The sequence below is a fragment of the Rhinoderma darwinii genome, chromosome 1, assembly GCF_050947455.1.
Source record: "Rhinoderma darwinii isolate aRhiDar2 chromosome 1, aRhiDar2.hap1, whole genome shotgun sequence".
Taxonomy (NCBI): Eukaryota; Metazoa; Chordata; class Amphibia; order Anura; family Rhinodermatidae; genus Rhinoderma; species Rhinoderma darwinii.
The window spans coordinates 405,370,577-405,395,205 of record NC_134687.1 but is presented as its reverse complement, the minus strand read 5'-3'; the positions used below and the strand labels follow the sequence as shown (position 1 = coordinate 405,395,205).

Sequence of the window (24,629 nt, the reverse complement as noted above, 5' to 3'; positions counted from 1 at the left end):
AAACTTCGATACCGTTATTTCATGTATTTCAATACTAAGCTGTGCGATCGCACAGCTTAGAATTGTAACACATGAATGTATGAGAGCGGGGCTGCAGCAGTGTAATACAGTCATTGCCCCGCTCCGGAGTCCTGACAAGTGCGAGCACTAATGAGCGGCGGCACTGAAAACAGAACATGGCGGGCGCACTGTAAAACACCCCCATGTTCTGTCTTCAGTGCTGCCGCACATTCGTGCAACGCCAGCTGCATCACCTCATGCTGACCGCGTGTGCACTTGTTGTCAGCGTGTGCACTTGTTGTATTACACAGCCGCAGAACCCACTCTAACGGCGGAGATGAGTGAAACCTCTCATCTCCGGCGCTATTCCCCTGAATGCTGCGATCAAAGCTAACCGCAGCATTCAGGGGAAAATGAGAAGGGGGGGGATGCCCCTTGGATCGCAACTCAGGGAATTCCTGTGACGTGATTGAGGGACATACCACATATGGGCAGACAGCCCAGGGTGCATTGAAGGACCCCAGGGCTGTCTTACAATATTTCCTGTTAGGGCATACTTGGGTATGTCCTATCAACAGCCTGTGTACTATCCGTACACAGGCTAATGTACTGGCATATAGATATATGCCAGTACATTAAAGTTTAAAAATAAAAAAGTAAAAAAGTGATGTTAAATATAAAAAATACACACACATTTTTTACAACAAAGATTAAAATAAGTCTCAATACATAAAATATACATATTCAGTATTGATGCAGCCGTAATAACCTGCACAACAATTTTTTGCATCATTTATGATGTGTACGCTATCAAAAAAATTGTAAGGCACAAGGTGTGATGAATTTAACCTCCATGTGCCTCACATTAATAGTAATTAACCCCATCATGTACCTTACACATTAACCCAATGTTGGGGTTAATTACTATTAATGTGAGGCACATTTAAAATTCATCACGCCTCACATCCGAGAATGGAAGAACTTATTTATTTTTTTTTACTGTTGGCAAAGTATAGTTTTGTTATCGAAAATCGCAATACTACACAAAGTATCGGTATTGAAGTCCAAATTCGAGTATAGTGACAACCCTAACACACATAACTACAGGTTAACATTAGTAACTATAATGCGCTGTCATCTAGTGATCGCAAAATGCAATAATCACAGCGTGTAAAATCGGTGCGGAGCCCTGGCCTAATACTAAGCAGTTTACAGAGGGTCTAGTAATGGACTTCATTGATAAAAGTGGGAAGTTTTCTTGTCTGCAAAAATGGCACGATTGTAAGGGGTATACACCATATTTCCAAAAATGTTGTATGTGTAATTGGCGCAACTATTACCGTCAGGAAAAGCCTCCAACAATGTATTACTGGTCTGACCTGGCATAAGTTGGCCAACAGATTTTAAAGAGGCTCTGTCACCAGATTTTCAAATCCCTATCTCCTATTGCAGCAGATCGGCGCTGCAATGTAGATAAGAGTAACGTTTTTGTTTTTTCAAAAACTAGCATTTTTGGCCAAGTTATGACCATTTTTATATTTATGCAAATGAGCCTCTTAAGTACAACTGGGCGTGTTTAAAGTTATGTCCAACTGGGCGTGTATTGTGTGTGTACATCTGGGCGTTTTTACTTGTTTTACTAGCTGGGCGTTGTGAATGGAAGTGTATGATGCTGACAAATCAGCATCATCCACTTCTATTCACAACGCCCAGCTTCTGGCAGTGCACAGACACACAGCGTGTCCTCGCGAGATCACGCTGTGATGTCACTCACTTCCTCCCACAGGAACTTCATCGCGTTGGATGAGCGAGGACACGCTGTGTGTCTGAACTGCCAGAAGCTGGGCGTTCTGAAGAGAAGTGGATGATACTTCTAGTCACAACGCCCAGCTAGTAAAAGAAGTAAAAACGCCCAGATGTTACACACAATACACGCCCAGTTGGACATAACTTTAAACACGCCCAGTTGTACTTAAGAAAGCCTCATTTGCATAAATATAAAAATGGTCATAACTTGGCCAAAAATGCTCGTTTTTGAAAAATAAAAACGTTACTGTAATCTACATTGCAGCGCCGATCTGCTGCAATAGCAGATAGGGGTTGCAAAATCTGGTGACAGAGCCTCTTTAAGGTAGAAAATGTTATAAAGCTTTACAAATATAGCAACAGGTTTTTTAAAATGTGCCCCACAATCTCAGACAGATTAATGAATGACTGCAAGTAGAGATTATAAAAATTGATACAAGTATATACCTCTACCCAATGCAGCATGCGCCATGTTGATGAATCTGCTGTAGTTTAAATTTCGCAAACATACTGCTGGCAATCCATGTGAATGGGGTATTTTATACGCATACACGCGTTCAGGAAAATATTTGCATGGAATCATTTTAAAATCCACAGCATGCTCATTATTACACTGAAAAGCTCCCATGAATTACAATGCATCTAATTGGTGTGCACGGATGACACCCAATTCTTTACATGACTTCACCCCTGCTCTAATACAAAGTACTGTCTAACCGCTGTCTCAAACATCATGTCCTCTCTCTATCTGAAACTCAATCTTTCTAAAACTGAGCTCCTTGTGTTCCCACCATCTACTACCTACCTAAACCCGATGTCTTCATCTCAGTGTGTGGCACTACCATATCTCCTAGGCAGCACGCCCGCTATCTAGAGGATATTTTTTAATTCAGATATTTCATCTGCTCCTTATAGTCAATCACCGCCACGATCATGTCCACTGCACCTCAAACACATCTCCAGAATCGGCCTTTTCCTTACTGTAGAACCAGCCAAAACGCTCATTGTCGTTCTGATTCACTCTCATTTTGACTAATGTTTTAATTACTAATTATTCTTCCCCTCACTAAACTATCCCCTCTCCAATCTATCCTGAATAAAGCAGCAAGGTTAATTTTGTTACCAACTACTATACCAACGCCTCTACACTGTGCCAATCACTACACTTTAGAATACAATTTAAACCTGTGCTCTACAACTATGCCAACGATCTAAGATTAACATCCTCCATAATCCGTACTTCCCACTCCAGTCTCCAAGACTTTTCTCATGCTACACCAGTTCTCTGGAATGCGCTACCCCAATCAGATTAATTCCCAACATCCATAGTTTAAACGTGCCCCGGAAACACATCCTTTTAGACAGGCCGAACACATTCCCTCATCTGACTCTTTTCCTTTACGTCCACCAACTACATTATTCCTCAGAACCTGATCCCTTTTATTGAACAGTATGCCCCACACTCCTTGCACTCTGATGGTATGGGCACACGGTAGCAGGCTTTTACGTCTGAAATGACAGACTGTTTTCAGGAGAAAACAGCTGCCTCGTTTCAGACGTAATTGCTCCTCCTTGCATTTTGCGAGGCTTCTCTGACAGCCGTAAATTTTGAGCTGTGCTTCATTGAGTTCAATGAAGAACGGCTCAAATTACGTCTGAAAGAAGTGTCCTGCATATAATGTATATAAGTGTCCTGCACTTCTTTTGACGAGGCTGTATTTTTACGCGTCGTCGTTTGACAGCTGTCAAACGATGACGCGTAAATGACAGGTCGTCTGCACAGTACGTCGGCAAACCCATTCAAATGAATGGGCAGATGTTTGCCGACGTATTGTAGCCCTATTTTCAGACGTAAAACGAGGCATAATACGCCTCGTTTACGTCTGAAAATAGGTTGTGTGAACCCAGCCTAATGCACTTAATAACTGTTATACACAGATACTGGCCGATGACCGGCTCATGCAGATTTGTGTGTACTAACCATGTTTATAAAAAGATGGCCGGACCATTGTACTTTTACATTTTGTGTCTCCCCTATTTCCTCATAGATTGTAAGCTCTTGCGAGCAGGGTCCTCACTCTTGTTTGAATTGTGTATTCGTTTTGTCACTATGTAATGTCTGATATTGTCTGTACATGTTCCCTCTGAATTGTAAATTGCTGCGGAATATGTTGGCGCTATATAAATAACTATTCTTTTTTATGTTATTATTATTGAGGCCAATCCGATTTAGAAATCTGAGTTATAGCCATTGATCTGCTTTGAAATTCCCTGCAGATTTGCCTATGCAGAAAACTCTTTCTTGCTTGTAAAAATAAGCCACCTCATAAAGAGTGTGTGATAATATAATATTTATACGTGTTTTATGGTTTGAGAAGTACCTTTGGAATATAACTCAAAGCAATATAAATATGCACTAAAACATTAGACTAAGGCCTCATGCACACGACCGTAAAAACACCCGTTATTGCGGGTCGTAATTACGACCCGCAATAACGGGCTCATAGACTTTTGTTAGCCACGGGTACCTTCTCGTTTTCTCACGAGAAGGTGCCCGTGCCGTTAAAAAAATAGAACATGTTCTATTTTTCTATTTTACGGGCCGTGCTGCTATACTTTATAATGACAGCACGGCTCGCAAAAGCGGCCGGCTGCCCGCGGCCGGCCGTGCCCGCCCGTGCTCGTAATTACGAGTCGTAATTACGAGCACGGTCGTGTGCATGAGCCCTAAAAGATACATATTTTTTTAAAAAAACAACTTTCTTCTAAGCCAAAATAATGTTTGTTTACTGGGTTACTATGAAATGAATGTTACCTGAACTTTGCCATGCATACATGCACAAGAAAATTCCACTAGCCGGGAACTTCATAACCTAGAAAGCCTATTCATAAAAAGTCTCAAAGTACATTTGAATACACAATAATCCCTGCAGAGTTTAGAAAGTATCTTGGAAAATTATACAACTTTTAAAAATGCAAGAAATAACATAAAATTGCTGAAACCAGACAATACCTTTAAGGCTATGTTCACACGGGGTATTTTGCCGAGTTTTTTGACGCGGAAACCGCGTCGCAAAACTCGGCAAAAACGGCCCGAGAACGCCTCCCATTGATTTCAATGGGAGGCGTCGGCGTCTTTTTCCCGCGAGCAGTAAAACTGCCTCGCAAGAAAAAGAAGCGACATGCCCTATCTTCGGGCGCTTCCGCCTCTGACCTCCCATTGACTTCAATGGGGGGCAGAGAAAGCGTATTTCGCGCTGTTTTATGCCCGCAGCGCTCAATGGCCGCGGGCGAAAAACTGAGCGAAAAACTCAGCGAAAATCGGCGTGCAGGGAGAGGAATATCTGCCTCAAAGTTCCAAAGGGAATTTTGAGGCAGATATTCCTCCCCCAAAATACTCTGTGTGAACATAGCCTAAAAATAGTTTAAAATAAAGTACCAGTTCAGCTCTGTATTTACAGAAGTTAATAAATGATCATTTTATATTGAGGGCAGCATCATGTATATACAGTATGTGAAATATAAAAAGAATTAGTATTAGTATGATCATGTTATTGATCCATATATTAAAAGCCGAGTTTATTATAGACAATATAATAGCTACCGGAGGTTTACAGTGTGTGTCACAATTCATGAAAACCAAATAACAAAGCCTCAATTAGCGGCTCTGGCATTTATACTCACATTTTCTGAAATAGGCAGATATTTGCACGCAGTTCTGCATACGCTGCAATATTCTGTGCAATGGAGGAGAAGGGACCATGTTAGATATTAACTAAAAGTACATGCTGGCTCAGAGTACTGGGGACAGGGTTCAAATACAATTCAGCAACATTCACGACTACACAGGAGAGAGGTGTGACAGTCAAACTTGTACTTCTATAAAGGGTCAGGAAATCTTGTACTTGTGATAGGTGGGGGTCCCAGAGGTGGGACCCCCACCTATCAGACATTTATGGCATATCCATAAAAATGGCTGGAGTATCCCTTTAAGGCCACATTTACACTAATGCATATGTATTGCAGTGGGGAAAAAAAACAGCTTGTCTAGATGTTACATAAATGATATTTGTCCTTATACTTTATAGAACATTTTATTCATACAGGGCCAGACAAATCCTAGGACCCTGATAGCCACTGCATCTAGAAATTTGCTTCTGGCATCAAACTCTATGGGTTGTTTTCTATTGATGTCTATGGAAGTTCTTATTCTTATTTCCTGGCTATTAAAATAATAAATCACAAAAATGTAAAACTGCTACTGATTTTTTTTTACATGTGGTACTGTGATTTTTCATTGAAGCCTTAAGATGGAAGCACGGAAAGGTCTATAGTCATTTTGAAGGAGCTAAAAGTTTGGCGGCTGAGACTGGAGTGAAGATGCACCTATCAACCATATTCACATCAAGAGCTTTGCATACAATTGGCCTTTATGAGGTAGCTACAAAGAAGCCATTACTGGGGGAAAAACACATCAACAAAACATGTCTGGAGTTTGCTAGAAAGCATCAGGCTATGTTCACACGGGGTATTTTGCAGGAGGAATATCTGCCTCAAAATTCCGTTTGGAAGTTTGAGGCAGATATTCCTCTCCCTGCCGATTTTCGCGGAGTTTTTCGCGCCGTTTTACGCCCGCAGCCATTGAGCGCCGCGGGCATAAAACAGCGCGAAATACGCTTTCTCTGCCTCTCATTGAAGTCAATGGGAGGTCAGAGGCAGAAGCGCCCGAAGATAGGGCATGTCGCTTCTTTTTCTTGCGAGGCAGTTTTACTGCTCGCGGGAAAAAGACGCCGACGCCTCCCATTGAAATCAATGGGAGGCATTTTCGGGCCGTTTTTGCCGAGGTTTGAGACGCGGTTTCCGCGTCCAAAAACTCGGCAAAATACCCCGTGTGAACATAGCCTAACCAAGTCTTTTTGCAGGCAGAAAAAATCTGCCTCAGAATTCCTTCAGGAATTTTAGGGCAGATTTTGACCTGCCTGCACTTTTTTGCCGCGGTTTTTAGTCTGCGGCTATTAAAGCTGATGCAAAGACAGCGAGCGAAAAACGTTCGGAAACTACCACCGCAGGTTTTTCCTTTTTTGCAGAGCGAGTCATTTTCTAGTAGAACCATTTTGGGGTAGCTTTAGATGGGGGAAATGGAAAAAACAGCAATTTTTTTTATACCAAATATGTATAGTTTTTTATCTTTTACTACTTTTTTGGTCAATGTAACTGTATGGCTTGTTTTTTGCAGGACAAGTCATATTTTCGTTGTTTAATGTGCGTTTAAAAGGTCGTCAACTAAATTATATGGGTTGTTACAATCCCTGCGATACCATATATGTGTAATTATTTATTTTGCTAAATAGAACTACTTTTTATGATAAAAAAATAAATATTTTTATTTTATTTGTACTGTGAGCAACTTTTTTAAACTGTATTGATTCTTTTTCTAAAGCCCCCCTATGGGACTTAAAAATGTGATCTTCTAATCGCATTCATAATGCTTTAGTATACTTAGTATACCAAAGCATTATTGCTTGTTAGGCTGGGTTCACACGACCTATTTTCAGACGTAAACGAGGCGTATTATGCCTCGTTTTACGTCTGAAAATAGGGCTACAATACGTCGGCAAACATCTGCCCATTCATCTGAATGGGTTTGCCGACGTACTGTGCAGACAACCTGTCATTTACGCGTCGTCGTTTGACAGCTGTCAAACGATGACGCGTAAAAATACAGCCTCGTCAAAAGAAGTGCAGGACACTTATATACATTATATGCAGGACACTTCTTTCAGACGTAATTTGAGCCGTTCTTCATTGAAGTCAATGAAGCACAGCTCAAAATTTACGGCTGTCAGAGAAGCCTCGCAAAATGCGAGGAGGAGCATTTACGTCTGAAACGAGGCAGCTGTTTTCTCCTGAAAAGTCTGTCTTTTCAGACGTAAAAGCCTGCTACCGTGTGCACATACCCTCAGTGTAAAACAGACAGGTAATTAGGCCATGCCACATATAGACATGACAGGCATGGAGCCTTTGTTAGGTACCTGGCTGCCGTGACAACCATTGGCACACTGTGATCGCGTCACAGGGGATGCCGATGGGGAAGCAACCCCCTCCCTCTGTTAAACCCCTTAGATGCCGCCTAGTATTAACATCTAATGGGGTTAAACAGTCTGTATCAGAGTTCTCTGATCCCGGCCGTTGCAGCGGGATGTAGAGTGTATAGTAGTAGTAGTAGTATAGTGGTGTTGGCACCTGCAGCTGAAGCTTCTCCACCACGCTCTATCACCGCAACGTAACTGGCACGTCAAGGAGCGGGACATAAGTCCTCCAACACAACATATAGTTAAGTTGTGGTGCACATAGGAAAAGAATACTGGTTTGCAATAAAGAATAAGGGCTGGAACAATCTGTTGACCTTTTAGGAGTTTGAATACTTTTGCAAGACACTGTATTATGCGAGTACTGTGGAACATTATTATTTGATGGCTGAATTGCACTAGGAGGACAAGGATATGTAAGTACAATTCGTAAATTCCCTATAGCCGGGGTGCACAACCTTTTCTGGTCCAAGGGCAACCCTGCTAGAGAGCACCATCCTAAGGCCGGGTTCCCACTTGTCCGATACGCTGCGTAAAAATCACGCAGCGTGTCAGACCTGGAACCCGCGGTACATTCCGTCCGAAAAATCGAACCACAACACAGTGGTGCGGTTTTTCGAACAGAATTTCTTCTCTGCGCGTAGTCCAGACTCCTACGATGCGGTTGCATGCCATAAAACGTCATCCCACTAGACCGGTCTGCAGGAAGAAAGAGGGCGTTATGGATAAGTATGATTTTTTTGTTTGCTTTCCTGAGTTGCGATATTTGCAGCGTAATTGCGGTGATTACAAAAGTCGCAACACTTGGCTTTCTGTTGCAGGTTTTGCATCAACATTGAATTCAATGGGGAAAACCCGCATGTCAACTTATGAACGTTTACGCTGCGTGGACATGAGATTTTCTAAATCTCATCGACTTTGCTACTACTGGAAATCCTGCGGAATTTACACACATATAGCCGTTGCGGAAATTCTGCAGCATTTATGCTACGTGGGAACCCAGCCTAAGAATCACAATAAAACTGGGTAAAACTGCCTCTATGTGCCATGCCTAATGCAGTGCCTGAGGGGGCGGTGCAACAACCCCCACTTAAAGCCTGCACTGGGCATGATTATTTTATTTTTTTAAAACGCCATTAATTTCAGGACGCTGTACATATGAAAAAGGATCTAGGTACATAACATGAGACAACAAAAACAAGTACAATAAACATGAGCATAATGAATGACAGACTGGTACAAAAGGAGAGAGGTCCCTGCCTGCGAGGGCTTACAATCTACACGGCAAGGGGGGAAGGAGAAAGTAGGTTAGGGTAGAAGCTGTTCATCGGGTAGTGTAGTGACAGCAGGGTTATTGCAGGTTGTAAGCTTTTCTAAAGAGGTGGGTTTTAAGGTTGCATTTGAAGGTTTGGATGGTGGGGGAAGAGTCTAGTGTGTAGGGGGAGAGAGTTCCAGAGTATGGGGAATCCATGGGAGAAATTACGATGATGTGAGGATAAGATAAGAGTAGAGTAGAGAAGGAGGTCTTGTGAGGACCGGAGGTTATGTGTGGGGAAGTATCGGTATATTAGGGCAGAGATGTAGGGAAGTGACAGCTTGTGAACAGTCTTGTATGTCATTGTTAACATTTTGAACTGAATTCACTAGGCAATGGGTAGCCAGCGAAGGGATTGGCAGAGGCAGAGTTGAAACAAGGTGATAGGTCGATTAACCTGGCAGCAGAGTTAAGGATGCATTGGAGTAGTGCAAATGTTAGATGGGAGGCCGCAGAATAGGATGTTGCAGTAGTCTAGGCGAGAGATAAGGGAATGTACTAGCTGTTAAGGATCTGCCAGGCACAGCTTCTGTATCCACGCCCATAGGTAATCAGTCTGCACCTGCTTCTATGTCTGTGAGACTGACTCCATCTTCCACCACTCAGGATGGGAGGCTTAGGAGTGGGAGAGCCTATCACAGCCTGGCCAGACGGAGCTAGCTCCCGCCCTCTGTCTATTTATACCTGCCTTTCCTGTTCCTCCTTGATTGTGATTCTTCTCGTTTTGTTTCCTGGCCCTACTGCAGCTTCTTGAACCATTTGACCCTGCTTCATATTGACCCTGGCTTACTGACTACTCTCCTGCTCTGCGTTTGGTACCTCGTACACTCCTGGTTTGACTCGGCTTGTTCACTACTCTCCTGCTCTGCGTTTGGTACCTCGTACACTCCTGGTTTGACTTGGCTCGTTCACCACTCTTGTTGCTCACGGTGTTGCCGTGGGCAACTGCCCCTTTTCCCTTGCTTCTGTGTACCCTTGTCTGTTTGCTGTCGTGCACTTATTGAGCGTAGGGACCGTCGCCCAGTTGTACCCCATCGCCTAGGGCGGGCCGTTGCAAGTAGGCAGGGACTGAGTGGCGGGTAGATTAGGGCTCACTTGTCTGTTTCCTTACCCCTATAATTACACTAGCATTATTGTTAGATCGAGGTTGAGGAAAGAGCGGATTCAAGGTGGAGGCAGCAAGAGGTGGTAAAGAACGGACGTGCACGAGCCGAAAGGCATAGGGGGAGGCCCCATGATGAGGGGAAGAGGAAGGGGAGGAGCCGAGGGACACTAGGCTGGGATAGACGGCGCTCTGGTTTAAGCAGTTGTGCTTGCTGCTCGCTCTGGTCCCACGCTTCTCACCCCTCCTTACCTTACAGCGATGACGGATGTTCCCAGGCTGCTGGAGCAGCTACGAGGCATAGCGGATGAGCGGGGCTCGGAGTGGCTGAGGGCACTGCTGGCAGGTCAGGTGGGAGGACCGGCGGGGTGTAGTGTGGCCGCGCCCTCACCAGAGGGAGCACAGGACACGCAGGCCAGGGAGGGGGAGGTGGTGGGGGAAATCGCAGGACCACGATCCCCAGTTGGTGAATCCTCGGTGGTCCAGGTGGGAAAAGCCGCCACCTAGATTAAGCCCTGACGCTACTCCCAGGGTCCGGCGCAGGGTTGGGAGCCCCTCCAGGGATCCTGGAGGCTGGGGCCTGGCGCCCGCTCATCCTGGGTGCAGGTCCCGGTCTTGCAGGAATCAGGGGGTCTGGTTCCCATGAGACGCCCTCAGGCCCAAGGTCATCATGTTTACCTGGATCTGCGGCAGGCCGGCCTAGCGATGCTCCAGTCGGGCAGCCTACCTGTTCCCAAGAGGAAGGCACCAGGAGCGCCCGAAGGCCACAGTTGGTGGTCGTGCGGGGCAACCGTGGTAGGCGGCGCCCTGCTGGCTTGACGGTGGAAGGTCGACGGCCCGCGATAGCAATGACATCGGGCGTTTTTCCAGCTTGGGCAGAGGGTGGCAGAAGCGGCCCTCCAGGTTCGGCTCCTGGATGCGGGAAACAGGCGGAGGAAGATCCTGGTTATGATGATGAGCTTCGCGGAGGTCGACTGGATGATCCTGGTACCCCGGCTGGTGGGATCACAGCTCCTGCGCAGCTGGATGAGTCTTACTCATTTCCTTACTCTATTCCCGCTATGTTTAGGTCCCCGGGGCGGGGTGGGGTGTCCCTGGGTGGGGTAGTTAGGGAATCCGTTGATGGTAGTGTGGGTCAGGGGGGGGGGGGACAATAGTTTCCGTGATTTGTTGGGTAGTGCGCGGGAATTGTCACGGTGCGAGAATGTCGGGTTGATGGCGAGTCCGTCGCCGGCTGGTGTGTGGGCAGGTGCCACGGGTGCGTCACTAAGGTCTGTGGGAAACGGCTCTGGGGACAAGGCGCTATGGTTAGGGAGTCCGGGGTGGCGGTGTTGGTTCAGACTGATAAGGATGGAGAGGTTCATCAGGTGCGGTTAGACGATAAGGCAAAGGGGGAGGTTTACGTTTATTTCGAGGGCCCCTTGGGAGCACATTTAAAACCTAAGGTTAAGGAAATTTTTTCACTAGAAGTTTAATTTAGACAAGCCTAAAGGGGTGGAGAGTAGGAAGGAGGAGGAAACACATAGGTACAGATTGGTACCCCAAACCTTTCTGAACTGGTTACAAGCGTTTGCCATACTGGCAAGTGTTATCGGAGAAAAGGCGCGGGATAACTAGTCCGGCCTTTTTTGCTATTTAGATGCCATAAGAGAGGCTTACAGGGTTTATGTAGGGGTGACGAGGCTCAGATACGTAAGGCAGCCTGCCTGAGTATACAGTGGGATCAGAAGGATATTGGCCTATGGTTGAGAGTCATGGCGCCGCTGCGGTTTGGCAGGGAGTCCTTTCCAGGCGGGGCCGGGGGTCTGGCCAGTATGGACAACAAGGAGGGGGAGGACAGTCGGGCGGGGCTGCATGCAGCAAATCGGGTTCATGCTGGCAGTTGGGTTGCAAGTTCAAGTACTCCTGTTCAGTTTGCGGAAGAGCGTCCCACGGGTCGTCCCGTTGCTTTAAAAAGGGAAAAGGAAGAGGGGGCAGTTCAGGTGGGCATTGGGGAGACGCCGGTGAAGCTGGCAGAGATGTTGCTGTATCTAGATAGGTACCTGGATAGGGGAAATGACGAAGTTACTGGAGTTAGGGTTTAGGGTCGGTTTTTGTATCCCGCCCCGTCCGCATGAGGTTTTTTCGTTGCGCAACCTAAAGTCAGCTTGTGATTTCCCGTTAATAGTGGCTGAGAAGTTGAGTAAAGAGGTGGGGCTGGGTAGAATGGCGGGCACGTTTGTTTCACCCCCCTTTTCTGACTTGGTGGTTTCCCTTCTCGGGGTGGTCCCCAAGAAGGAACCTAACAAGTTCAGGCTTATCCATCACCTGTCGCATCCAAAGGGGGCTCCGGTGAATGATGGTATTGATCCGTCTCTCTGTTCTGTGGTTTACACCTCCTTTGATGCGGCAGTTGATTTGGTTAGGCGGTATGGCAAGGGTGCGCTTATGGCGAAGACGGATATCGGATTGGCTTTCCGTTTACTTCCCGTTCATCCCGAGAGCATTCGGCTGTTTGGTTGCTATTGGGAGGGGAGTTACTTTGTTGATAGATGTCTTATGATGGGCTGCTCGATTTCCTGCGCATATTTCGAAGCCTTCGAAATGGAATGGGTGATTTGCGAGGTGGTAGGGGTGGCCTCAATCATTCATTACTTGAGTGATTTCCTTTGTGTTGGGCCGGCGGGTTCCATGGTGTGTGGTAATCTGTTGTCAACAGTAAAGTGGGTGTCTAGGCGGTTCGGGGTTCCGCTTGCGCCTACAAAAACAGAAGGCCCGAGGTCGGTGATTGGGTTTCTGGGTATCACTATTGACTCGGAGCGCATAGAGTGTCGCCTTCCCCCGGAGAAATGTAAAGATTTGAAAATGCTGGTGGGCAGAACGCGTCCCTTGCGGAAAATCACATTGCGTGATTTGCAATCTCTCCTGGGGAAGCTCAATTTCGCATGTCGAATTATGCCTATGGGTCGGATTTTCTGCAGACAGTTGGCGCGGGCAACAGCAGGCGTGAAAGCCCCTCATCATTTTGTTAGTTTGGTCCGAGAACATCGTGATGACTTGGAGGGGTGGTCAGAATTCCTGGACCAGTACAATGGTCTGTCAATTATCATGACACCCGTTGTTGATCATTTTGACTGGAACATATTCACCGATGCATCTGTTAGTGTGCATTTTAAGGGCCTATTGCGGAGGGCAGTGGTGTGTGGGGCAGTGGCCTGATACCTGGGTTGTGGAGGGTTGGGTTCGTAACCTGACTTTTCTGGAATTGTTTCCTATTGTCGTAGTGGTTACAATATGGGGTGAGCGTTTTAGGAACAGGAAGGTGCATTTTCACTGTAACAACATGGGGGTGGTGATGGCAGTTAACAACGTTTCGGCGTCTTCTCCCACTGTTGTCTGTTTGTTGCACCATTTAGTCCTTTTGTGCTGGTCTTTGAATGCGTGTGTTACTGCTGTGCACGTCCTCGGGGGTCGACAACTCAATTGCGGATTCTCTTTCTCGCTTACAGTGGGATCGATCCAGCTTTCGGCCCCGGAGGCGGAGGTGGAGGGTCTCACTTGTCCTCCGCACTTGTCTAATCTGGTCTGCAAGGAGCGAAATCGCCTGATCCATTCTTCTTTGGCTCCAGGGACGTGGTTTGCGTACGAAGCAGCGTGGCGGGACTGGGAAGAATGGTTGAGTGAAATGGATGGGGTTCTTACTAATGATGATTGGATGTTTGACTTGCTTGCCTTCATGGGCTATGCGTCGGCTGTAGGTTGGTCGGTCGCTAAAGTTAATCGCTTTGTGGCGGCCTTGGCCTTCGGTTGCAAATGGCGGGGACGGCGGGACATCACTAAGGATTTTCTGGTCGGCCAGGCCCTGAGGGGGTTTAGAAGAGGTCGGGTGGTGCCTGATAGATGCCGCCCGGTGTACTTTGCTTTGTTGGAAGGATTGGGGTCTGCATTGGATGTGGTGCGTACCTCTGTGTAGGAGTCGAATTTGTTTAGGTTGGCATTTTCTTGGGCTTTTTTCAGGCGCTCCACATGGGGGAATTGGTGTCTTCCAGTGGGTCGCGACCGGGTGGTTTGTTAGTGGAGGATGTAACACAGCTCAAAGGGCAGGTGGAGTGCTGGATTCGCCGTTCTAAAATGGATCAGTCCGGAAGGGGCAAACGGGTATTGTTGGGAATATTGTCGGGCGCGATCATGTGTCCTGTTCGCTCCTTGATGATTTACTTACGGGGTACTGACGTAGTGTCCGGTCCATTGCTGCATCATGCGGATGGGGGTTTTCGGTCTCGTTTTCAGTTCTCGGCTGTTTTCCGTAAGTGTTTCATGTCCCTTGGCCTGAAGGGTAGGTCTTTTGCACCGCATTCTTTTAGGATCGGAGCGGCTACAGAGGCGGCCAGCTGGGGGTTGGGACCTGATGTGGTGCGCCGTATCGGCAGGTGAGAATCTCGGCGGTATCAGTCATACGTTCACCCCCATTTGCTTGCATAGGGGCGGGTGGTTGGTGGAATTATTGTTTGGTGGAAAAGATGGTTCCTGCTGTTGGCTCGTGTTCTTGTTTAACGTTTTTTTGATTTTCTTTCAGAACATTTGGCATACGTATGTCCATTGGGGGGCGGTTCGGGCGGACGGGCGCCAGCTGGGTTTTGCGAGATCAGTTGCTACGGTGCGTTGGCTCGGATTCCGGGGAATGTCGTGGCCAAGGGTTTTACCAGAGTTCCATCATTCTGCGGGGAAGGATAGGGCGCCGGATGTCCTGGTGTTTCACGTTAGGCGGAATGACCTGGGTGTTCGTCCGTTTCGGGAACCGATTCGGGATATACGCTTCGATCTGAAGCGCCTATGGTCTATGTTTCCCCGAGTGATTGTGGTATGGTCGGAGATTGTACCTCGTAGATCGTGGAGGGCCGTTAGGTCGGTGGTGGCGATTATTAGGGCACGGGTAAAGGTTAATCGGGCTGTGTCTGCGTTTGTAGTGAGGAATGAATGGTGGGGTGTTTGTGCGTCACTTTGATTTTGAGGATGGGGCGGGCAATTTTTGGCTTGCGAATGGGGTGCATCTGAATGCGGTGGGGGTGGATCTGTGGGTGTTGAGGATTCAGGAAGGGATTGAGCGCGCTATGTTGTTGTCGTGAAACTCGCATATTTGAGGTGTTCAAGATATGCTCGCTGTAGCGGGTTTGGTGGTCCTTGGAGTTGGTTAAATTTAGTGGGGGGGGGGGATTTATAGTAGGGATGGTCCCTCCCAAATTATGTTATGGGGATCTGGTTTATTTGTGCTCCTGCTGGGTGAGGTCCCGAGGAGTAAATACATGTGATGTTTTAGCCATCTGCGGTTGGTCACGGTGCCCCTGAGCCTCTGTTTTGGACGGCTGGGGGTAAAATTGGAGTTTTATGGGCAGAGTGGCACCAGATCCTCCTTTCTGAGCTTTAAGGACCTCCTTTCCCAATTTTCATGTAGGGGTGAATGGTTTTCACGTGAATGAGGTGAGAATGGGGTTTGTGTGAAAAGGTTAAAAAATGTGTGGTTATTTATACTTAGCTTATTTATTTGGTATGTTATTTATTGAATTGTTATTTGTTAATAAAATGGCTGCTATGACCAATTTATTCCAAGCAGAAGTCTCTGTGTTTTTATCGGGCTAAGTAGAGTTTATGGTAAGTCGGAGACATAAGGGGGGGGGGGTGAATTGGTACAGTAGCAAGATATAAGTTAAGGCAGGACCGAACTCTATTATCCCTTGTCAGGACTTGAATGTGAGGTTTAAAGGAATGGGCAGAATCAAAGGTTATCACAGTTTTGCCTGTATTGCTCTTTTAAGTTGCTTTAAACTTATAGCCTCACAGTGCCCCCATAACAGGGCCAGCTACACAGTGGCTCCCCCCAGTAGTGCCAGTCACACAGTGCACCCTCATTAGTGTCGGCCACACAGTGCCTTGATAACAGTACCTGCACTGATATCTATAATCTAATGACGGCATTCATATCGCTGCATCAGTAGAATATGGATATCTTAATGCCGTGTCTATCGCAACTATCAAGACACAAACAAGCATGTCAGTGACCTATCAGTTGGGAGCCACACAGAACAGCACTGCGAGATGCTGGCTGTACACCCCTGCCCTACAGTTTATATGAGCAGTTTCAAAAACTGTTGCTATAAGAAACCCGGTCATGAGATAAATTTGCAACTGCAATGCGTTTTTAAGTCAATGGGTGAATAAAAATCCACAATGGATCGGGCCTGCTGTGGATTTCAATTGTTAGGGTTTGTCCACACACAATGGAATTGCTGCAGAAAATTTCTGCAGCAATTCCATTGAAAGTTGCAGGCTTTTCGCTGCGGCAAACACGCACCATTTCCTGCGGTTTTACGGCAGAAAATGGTGTGTAAATTGCTGCGTTTTTCACAATGCTGGGAGACAGTGACACTTCCTCTGAAAAACGCAGCAATTCTGTCCACTTTCCGCAGCAGGAATGACATGCTGTGGTCCAAAAATTACGCACCGTATGTCGATTTCGGTTCGGAATTTTTACGCAGCGTGTGGATGAGATTTGTTAAATCTCATCCACTATGCTGCTACTGTATTCTTCTGCGTTTTTTCCATCCGCAATTCCGGATGGAAAAAACGCACTAATTCCGCTGCGTGTTGATGAGCCCTTATACTTCTAAAATCTAGATATTTGCACACTAAAGAAAAAAGTATTTTCAAAATTCCATCCACATGAATTTAAAGTATTTTAAGTGCCACAATACCTGTCCTAATCATATTGCATGGACAGCTTTTTTAATTATACAATTAAAAGATGGTCAGCATCATTTGTATAAAAATAATTGTGTATGAAAGAGTACTAGGGTATAGGGCAAGGCAATTCAGCGTTAAGTCATTGCCAACATAACTGCAGTCTTCAGCAGCATTTAATCAGCCCTGAGTTTACTCTGATCAGCAATTATTTGGACTCCTTTTAACCCTCACCCTACCCTGAGCAGGATGAAACCAGAACTGAAAAGATAAGAGTTAAAGTTTAGTCTAGGAGGAAACGTCAATGTCATCATAGACTTTGTGCATTAAAATAGTGGGATTGGTTACAATGAACATCCGCACAGTGTGTGATAGCACATACAAATGAGCAACCTACCCCCTACTACAGAAACTTGTTCAAGAGCATGGAGATTAGAGAAACTGAGCAGCTTTGAAGTGCAGAACAGGCTGGTAGTCAGCTGATCAATGGATTAACAGAAACACACTGACGTGGGTCAAGTAGGAAGAATAGAATACCATGAACATTAAAATCACTGTATGCACCATTGCTTAAGGCCTTCGATGCAGATTTTACTGAATGTTAGTGCTCATGCACACAGGGGTGGATCCTGTACAATAGTGCATGGGGGTCATATAGCTCCCTGCACTGCCGTATAAGCTACTTAGGTGCAGATTTATTGACACGTTTTTATTTTTTTTCCAGTTTCATACAGAATTTGCCTGAAAAAGCCTCCATATGAAATTTGAGATATAGGGAGGTGCAGTCGATATCTCTTGGACCTCTATGGCAGTTGTTTTATGGCTCAGTAAACAATAGAGCAGCAGTATGTCTGAGCGCTTAAAATAGGTTTTCATTCAAAAAGGTGGAAACATTTAATCCATTATTTTGGAACTACATTACAGAGTAGGGGTCACTACACAAACTTTGGCTTTACTTTAAGACTAATTTTGATCATGCAGCGTAAATGTTTTTTGCAGTTTGCCAACTGCAAAACAGGTACACGCACGCACGCACGCACGCTTTTCTCCCAATTCTGAAATTTAGAAGTTCAGAAAGGGAAACCACTAAGGGCCTGTTCACATCAGCGTTCGGGTTCCGTTCAACCTTTCCTTCAGAGGAACAGACGAACGGAAACTATCGCTTCCGTTTGCATTACCATTGATTTCATGATTTGCCAAAATGTTCATACCCCTTAGGGTATGTGCACACACACTAATTACGTCCGTAATTGACGGACGTATTTCGGCCGCAAATACCGGACCGAACACAGTGCAGGGAGCCGGGCTCCTAGCATCATACTTATGTACGATGCTAGGAGTTCCTGCCTCTGCGTGGAACTACTGTCCCGTACTGAAAACATGATTACAGTACGGGACAGTTGTCCTGCAGAGAGGCAGGGACTCCTAGCATCATACATAACTATGATGCTAGGAGCCCGGCTCCCTGCACTGTGTTCGGTACGGTACTTGCGGCCGAAATACGTCCGTCCATTACGGACGTAATTAGTGTGTGTGCACATACCCTTAAATAGATTACAAAAGACTTTATCGTTTCGGTGGCACTAAAGGTCAATTGAGTCGGTTCTACTGCTTATCAATGACATTTCCACACAAACGGCTGTTCCCAAGCCCCACAGTCAACATATACCTTGCAAAAAATAGAATAAGACAGAATGGTTTTTTGTGCACTGTTGTCTGTATGTTGATTTCATGGAGGAGGACAAATAACATAGTGTTAGTACTTTTTTTTATGGACAGACAATATTAATGAGGCAATCATTACAAAAATCTTGGAATGTTTGTATGTCATTTACCATATCAAACTGAAGAAGTAGAAACTCCCTCTACTTTCACTGTTGTTTTAGTCACCCATTACAACTTCTGCAGACTACGTTTGTGAAGTTGTTAGTAGAACAAAAGGTTCATCCAAGATTAATGTCTATGGCCAATTTATGGCCTCCTTCACACACACTTTTTGCAGAATTTTAAAAACGCATGTAGAAAACAGTAATGCGTTTTTCCTACCATTTTTGAAGTTCCGTAGGGAAGCCTTTGAAAAAAATGCTACTGACCACAAAAATGCTACAAAAACGCCATAAACCAAAACGCTGCGTAAGTAGGCCCTCTTATATTTTACCATGGACTATAAAGTAACATTTGGGCAGAAAAAGTGTGCACAAAAATGCAGCAAAACACGCCTTAACTGCATGTGTTATTTTAGCCAACTTGAAACTCTGCTCAGAGGAACACAACCATATATAATATGCCATATACGGCATTCTGCATCCTATAGGAGTTGCAACTAATACACTACTACCCACATGAAAAGGGTTATGCCACAACTACAAAAATGGCATATCTGTTGAAAATTCGCAACAAAATGGCAGAAATACGCACATGACTTCTTTCAGAAGTGCAACAGATTTCACTCAATCGAATGCAAAGTAACATGCAGATTTTGCAGTATATTTCAGGCCACTTCCACAGAAGACATTTTTAACCCCTTCCCTCTTTGGCCACTTTTGACCTTCCTGACAGAGCCTAATTTTTCAAATCTGACCTGTTTCACTTTATGTGGTATTAACGTCGGAAAACTTTCACCTATCCAAGCGATGCTCAGATTGTTTTCTCGAGACACATTGGACTTTATGTTACTGGCAAAATTTGCTCGAGACATTCAGTGTTTAATTGTGAAAAACACAAAAACTTCATGAAAAATTTTGAAAATTAGCATTTTTCTAAATTGAAATGTATCTGCTTGTAAGACAGGCAGTTATACCACACAAAATAGTTGCTAACTAACATCCCCCATATGTCTACTTTAGATTGGCATAGTTTTTTGAACATTCTTTTATTTTTCTAGGACGTTACAAGGCTTTGAACTTTAGCAGCAATTTCTCACATTTTCAAGAAAATTTCAAAAGGCTATTTTTACAGGGGGAAGTTCAGTTGTGAAGTGGCATTGAGGGCCTTATATATTAGAAACCCCCAATAAGTCACCCCATTTTAAAAACTTCACCCCTCAAAGTATTCAAAACAACATTTAGAAAGTTTCTTAACCCTTTAGACGTTTCACAGGAATTAATGCAAAGTAGAGGTGAAATTTACAAATTAATTTTTTTTTTGCAGAAATTCATTTTAAATGTGTCGCTAGAAATTTATTTTTATTTCTTTAGTTAAACAATTATTATTTAAGTGATTACACATGGTTTTAATTTTTTCATAAGTGAGGAAATATTATAAATTAGATTCTAATTTATAACATTTCCATGTGCTGGCCACTAGAGAGAGCAGTTCCCAAAATTGCAGCATGGTCAATGTGGTAAAGCAACCTCATTGCTTTATGCTGCAAATATGGGGTAGACACACTCTCTCTAGTGTCCTCACACAATCCCCCCTCCCTTATTCTGGCTAGTGCCAGGAGGAGGGGTTTGAATCTTCAAACCTCCTACACTGTGTGCCACCATTTTCTGAGCAACTGTACAGTGTAGGAGGATTATATACAGTGCTCAGCAGACAGTATAACACGAACATAATACACACATCACATACACGAACAGAAATTACCTGCTCCTGCCTCCGCTCCTATGCCTTGCGCCTTCGCTTCGTTGAACATATGGTTGGAAGCCGTGGCCGGAAGTCGTCATCTTATTGTCCGGCAGCAGCTTCCGGTCCACATGAAAATGGCGCCGGATTTCGCTCTGCGAACGAGCTTCGTTTTGGTCTGTGTGGGAGCGGCGAATGCGCCGTTCCCACACAGACGGCGTACGCTGCAGTGAATGGAACGGCTCGCTTTCGCATTCTCTATGGGGTTGTATGTGCCGTATGCCATCTCTGTATGTGTCGTTAATCGACACATACAGAGATGAAAAAAAATGGCAGAACTAAAAATAAAAAAAAAGTAAAAAGTAGAACGCGAGAATATAAATAAGTTAAATTTATGTTATTATCATATTAAAAGCAATATGATAAAAAAAAATGTCATGTCACCTTCCCTTTAAATCCATTTTTTTTGTAACACAGAAGGTTTTACCAGAGAAATGAAACTTAATATTTATTGCCCAGGTTCTACAGATTTAGGAAATATCCCACATGTGGCCCTAGTGTGCTTATGGACTGAAGCACCGGCCTCAGAAGCAAAGGATCACCTAGTGGATTTTGGGGCCTTCTTTTTATTAGAATATATTTTAGGCACCATGTCAGGTTTGAAGAGGTCTTGCAGTGCCAAAACAGTAGAAATTCCCCAAAAGTGACCCCATTTGGGAAACTACACCCTCAAGGAAATTATCTAGGGGTATAGTGAGCATTTTAACCGCACAGGTTTTTTGCAGAAATCAATGGAATTAGGCCGTGAAATCTAAAATCTACATCTTTTCAAAGAAAATGTAGGTATACGTAATCTTTCTTCATTTCCACAAGGACTAAAGGGGAAAAAAAGCATGCAAAATTTGTAAAGCAATTTCTCCCGAGTAAAACAACACCCCACATGTGGTCATAAACGGCGGTTTGGAAACACGGCAGGGCTTAGAAGGGAAAGAGCGCTATTTGGCTTTTGGAGATCACATTTAGCAGGAATGGTTTGCGGAGGCCATGTCACATTTGCAAAGCCCCTGAGGGGACAAAACAATGAAAACGCCCAAAAAGTGAGTCCATTTAGGAAAGTACACCCCTTGAGGAATTACTCTAGTAGTGTAGTGATCATTTTGACCCCACAGGTTTTTTTTATAGAATTTATTAGAATTGGGCAGTGAAAATAAAAACAATCCCTTTTCTTCAATAAGATGTAGCTTTAGCTCAAAATTGTTCATTCTCAAGAAATAAATAAAAAAAAAGAACCCCAACATTAGTAAAGCAAGTTCTCCAGAGTACGGCAATACCCCATATGTGGTCATAAACTACTGTTTGGGCACACGGCAAGGATCAGAAGTGAAGGAGCAGAATTTGACTTTTGAAGAGTAGATTTTGCTGGATTGGTTTCTGGACACTATGTTGCATTTGCAAAGTCCCTGTGGGATCAAAACAGTGGAAACTCCCCAGAAGTGACCCCATTCTGGAAAATACACCCCTCAAGGTATTCACCTAGGGGTGTAGTGAGCATGTTAACCCAGGTGTTTTGCAGAAATTAGCGTGCACTCGATGTTGCAGAGTGAAAATGGGATTTTTTTTCCATAGATATGACGATATTTGGTGCCTAGGTTGTGCCACCATAACAAGACAGCTCACTAATTATTGTGCTGTGTTTCCCGGTTTTAGCAACACCCTACATGTGGCCCTAGTCTTTTGCCTGGACATTTGACAGGGCTCAGGAGTGAAAGAGTACCATGTAAAATTGAGGCCTAATTTGGTGATTTACAAAGTATTGGTTCACAATTGCAGAGGCTCTGATGTGAAATAATAAAAGAAAGCCCTGAGAAGTGACCCCATTTTGGAAACTGCACCCTTCAAGGCATTTATTAAGGGGTGTAGTGAGCATTTTCACCCTACAGGACTTTTCCGTAAATGATTGCGCTGCGGATGGTGCAAAGTAAAAATTTAAATTTTTCCCATAGATATGCTATTTCAATGGCAAATATGTCGTGCCCAGCTTATGCCACTGGAGACACACACACCAAAATTTGTTAAAAGGGTTCTCCCGGGTATGGCAATGCCATATATGTGGAAGTAAACAGCTGTTTGGGCACGCTGTAGGATTCAGAGGCGAGAGAGCACCATTTGGCTTTTGGAGCGTGTATTTGCTTGGTAGTAGTTTTGTTTGAGTATTGTAGGTGTTTCCGCTTATAATGTGGGGGCATATGTAAGCTGGGCAGCAGTGGCGTAATTACCGCGGAAGAAGCCCTAGCAGCTGCTACGGGGCCAGCGGCTTGAGGGGGTCCGTGCCGCTAGCCGACACCCCCCCATATGTCCGGTGGCGCCGCTAGCAGCCGTTATGGCTGCTACAGCCGTAGTGACGCTTCTACGGGGCCCGCGCTGCCGAGCCTCTTACATGTATGGGCCGAGCGACACAGGCCCTCTCATGCCCGGGGGCGGCGCTAGCACCGGAGGGAGCCACGGTGCTAGCGACAGCCACCCCCTCTTGCAGTAATTGTACCTGTGTCTATAGCACGCAGGTACAAATACATGCATTAGCGCTGAATGGCAAGGCATGCCCAATCATTCAGCGCCTTACAAGAACGCCGATTGGCGGGGCAAAATGACTTGCCACGCCAATCAGCGCCTTTCAACTACGCTAGCGGCGCGATTAAGTCAACGTGCCTCTTCCGTGCTTGAAAGGCACTAGTTGACGGGGCAAGTCATTCTGCCCTGCCAATCAGAGCCTTTGAACCACGTGTAGTTCAGCTCCAGCAGACCTGCTCAGAAGAGAGCAGGAATGCATTGCCACCGGACAGCACGGGAACAGGCTCATGTGTAAACGTAACGTTTTTTTTCTAATAAAACTGTGAGTGGCATTATCTACAGAGGGGGGTCTATATGTGGGGATATGGGCCACTGTATACAGGGGGGGGGTCTATATGTGGGGATGCGGGCCACTACATACAGGGGGGTCTATATGTCGGGATGTGGGGCACGATTTACGGGGGGGTCTATATGTAGGGCACTATATACAGGGGGAGCTATATGTGGAACACTATATACAGGGGTGGGCTATATGTAGAGCACTATCTATAGGGGAGCTATTTGTAGGGCACTATCTCTAGTGGTGGGCTATATGTGGGACGCTATATACAGGGGTGGGTTACCTGTGGGGCACTAGCTACAGGGGAGCTTTATGTAAAGCACTGTCTACAGGGGTGGGCTATATGTGGGACACTATATACAGGGGAGCTATATGTGAGGTACTATCTACTAGGGATGCACGATGTATCGAAACTTCGATACTGTTTCGATACTGTGCATCCCCAAACTGTTCGATACCGTTATTTCATGTATTTCGATACTTAGCTGTGCGGCCGCACAGCTCAGTATTGTAATACATGAATGTATGAGAGCGGGGCTGCGGCTGTGTAATACAGCCATTGCTGTGCTCCTGAGTCCTGATAACAAGTGCGCGGGGTCAGGATGATGTGATGCGGCCAGCGCTGCATTAATGAGCGGCGGCACTGAAGACAGAACATGGCGGGCGCACTACAAAACACCCGCCATGTTCTGTCTTCAGTGCCTGCGCCGCCGCTCATTAGTGCAGAGCCGGCCGCATCACCTCATGCTGACCGCACGCGCACTAGTTGTCAGAAGCGGGGTAATGACTGTATTACACAGCTGTAGCCCCGCTCTATAACGGCGGAGGTCAGAGAAACCTCTCATCTCCGCCGCTATTCTCCTGAATGCTGCGATCAAAGCGGACTGCAGCATTCAAGAGGAAGTGAAAAGGGGGGATGCCCCTTGGATCGCATCACAGGAATCCCTGTGACGCGATTGAGGGACATACCATATATGGGCAGACAGCCCAGGGTCCATTGAAGGACCCCAGGGCTGTCCTACCATGTTTCCTGTTAGGGCATACTTAGGTATGTCCTAACAACTGCCTGTGAACTATCAGTACACAGGCTAATGTACTGGCATATAGATATATGCCAGTAAATTGAAG

The 24,629-nt window shown here is 45.4% G+C and overlaps 1 protein-coding gene across 11 annotated transcripts in view; it reads right to left on the bottom strand.

Annotated features, from left to right (window-relative positions):
• Window positions 1-24,629, bottom strand: part of RNF212B (ring finger protein 212B) — a 416,496-nt gene that overhangs the window by 319,283 nt on the left and 72,584 nt on the right. For 10 of the 11 annotated variants that reach the window (XM_075828893.1, XM_075828895.1, XM_075828891.1 and 7 more), the window contains exon 3: window positions 5,491-5,543. The exons of the other annotated variant lie outside the window; for it this stretch is intronic. In XM_075828893.1, the coding sequence (XP_075685008.1) occupies window positions 5,491-5,543 (53 nt within the window). The remainder of the gene's footprint in view (window positions 1-5,490; window positions 5,544-24,629) is intronic. 11 annotated transcript variants of the gene reach the window in all.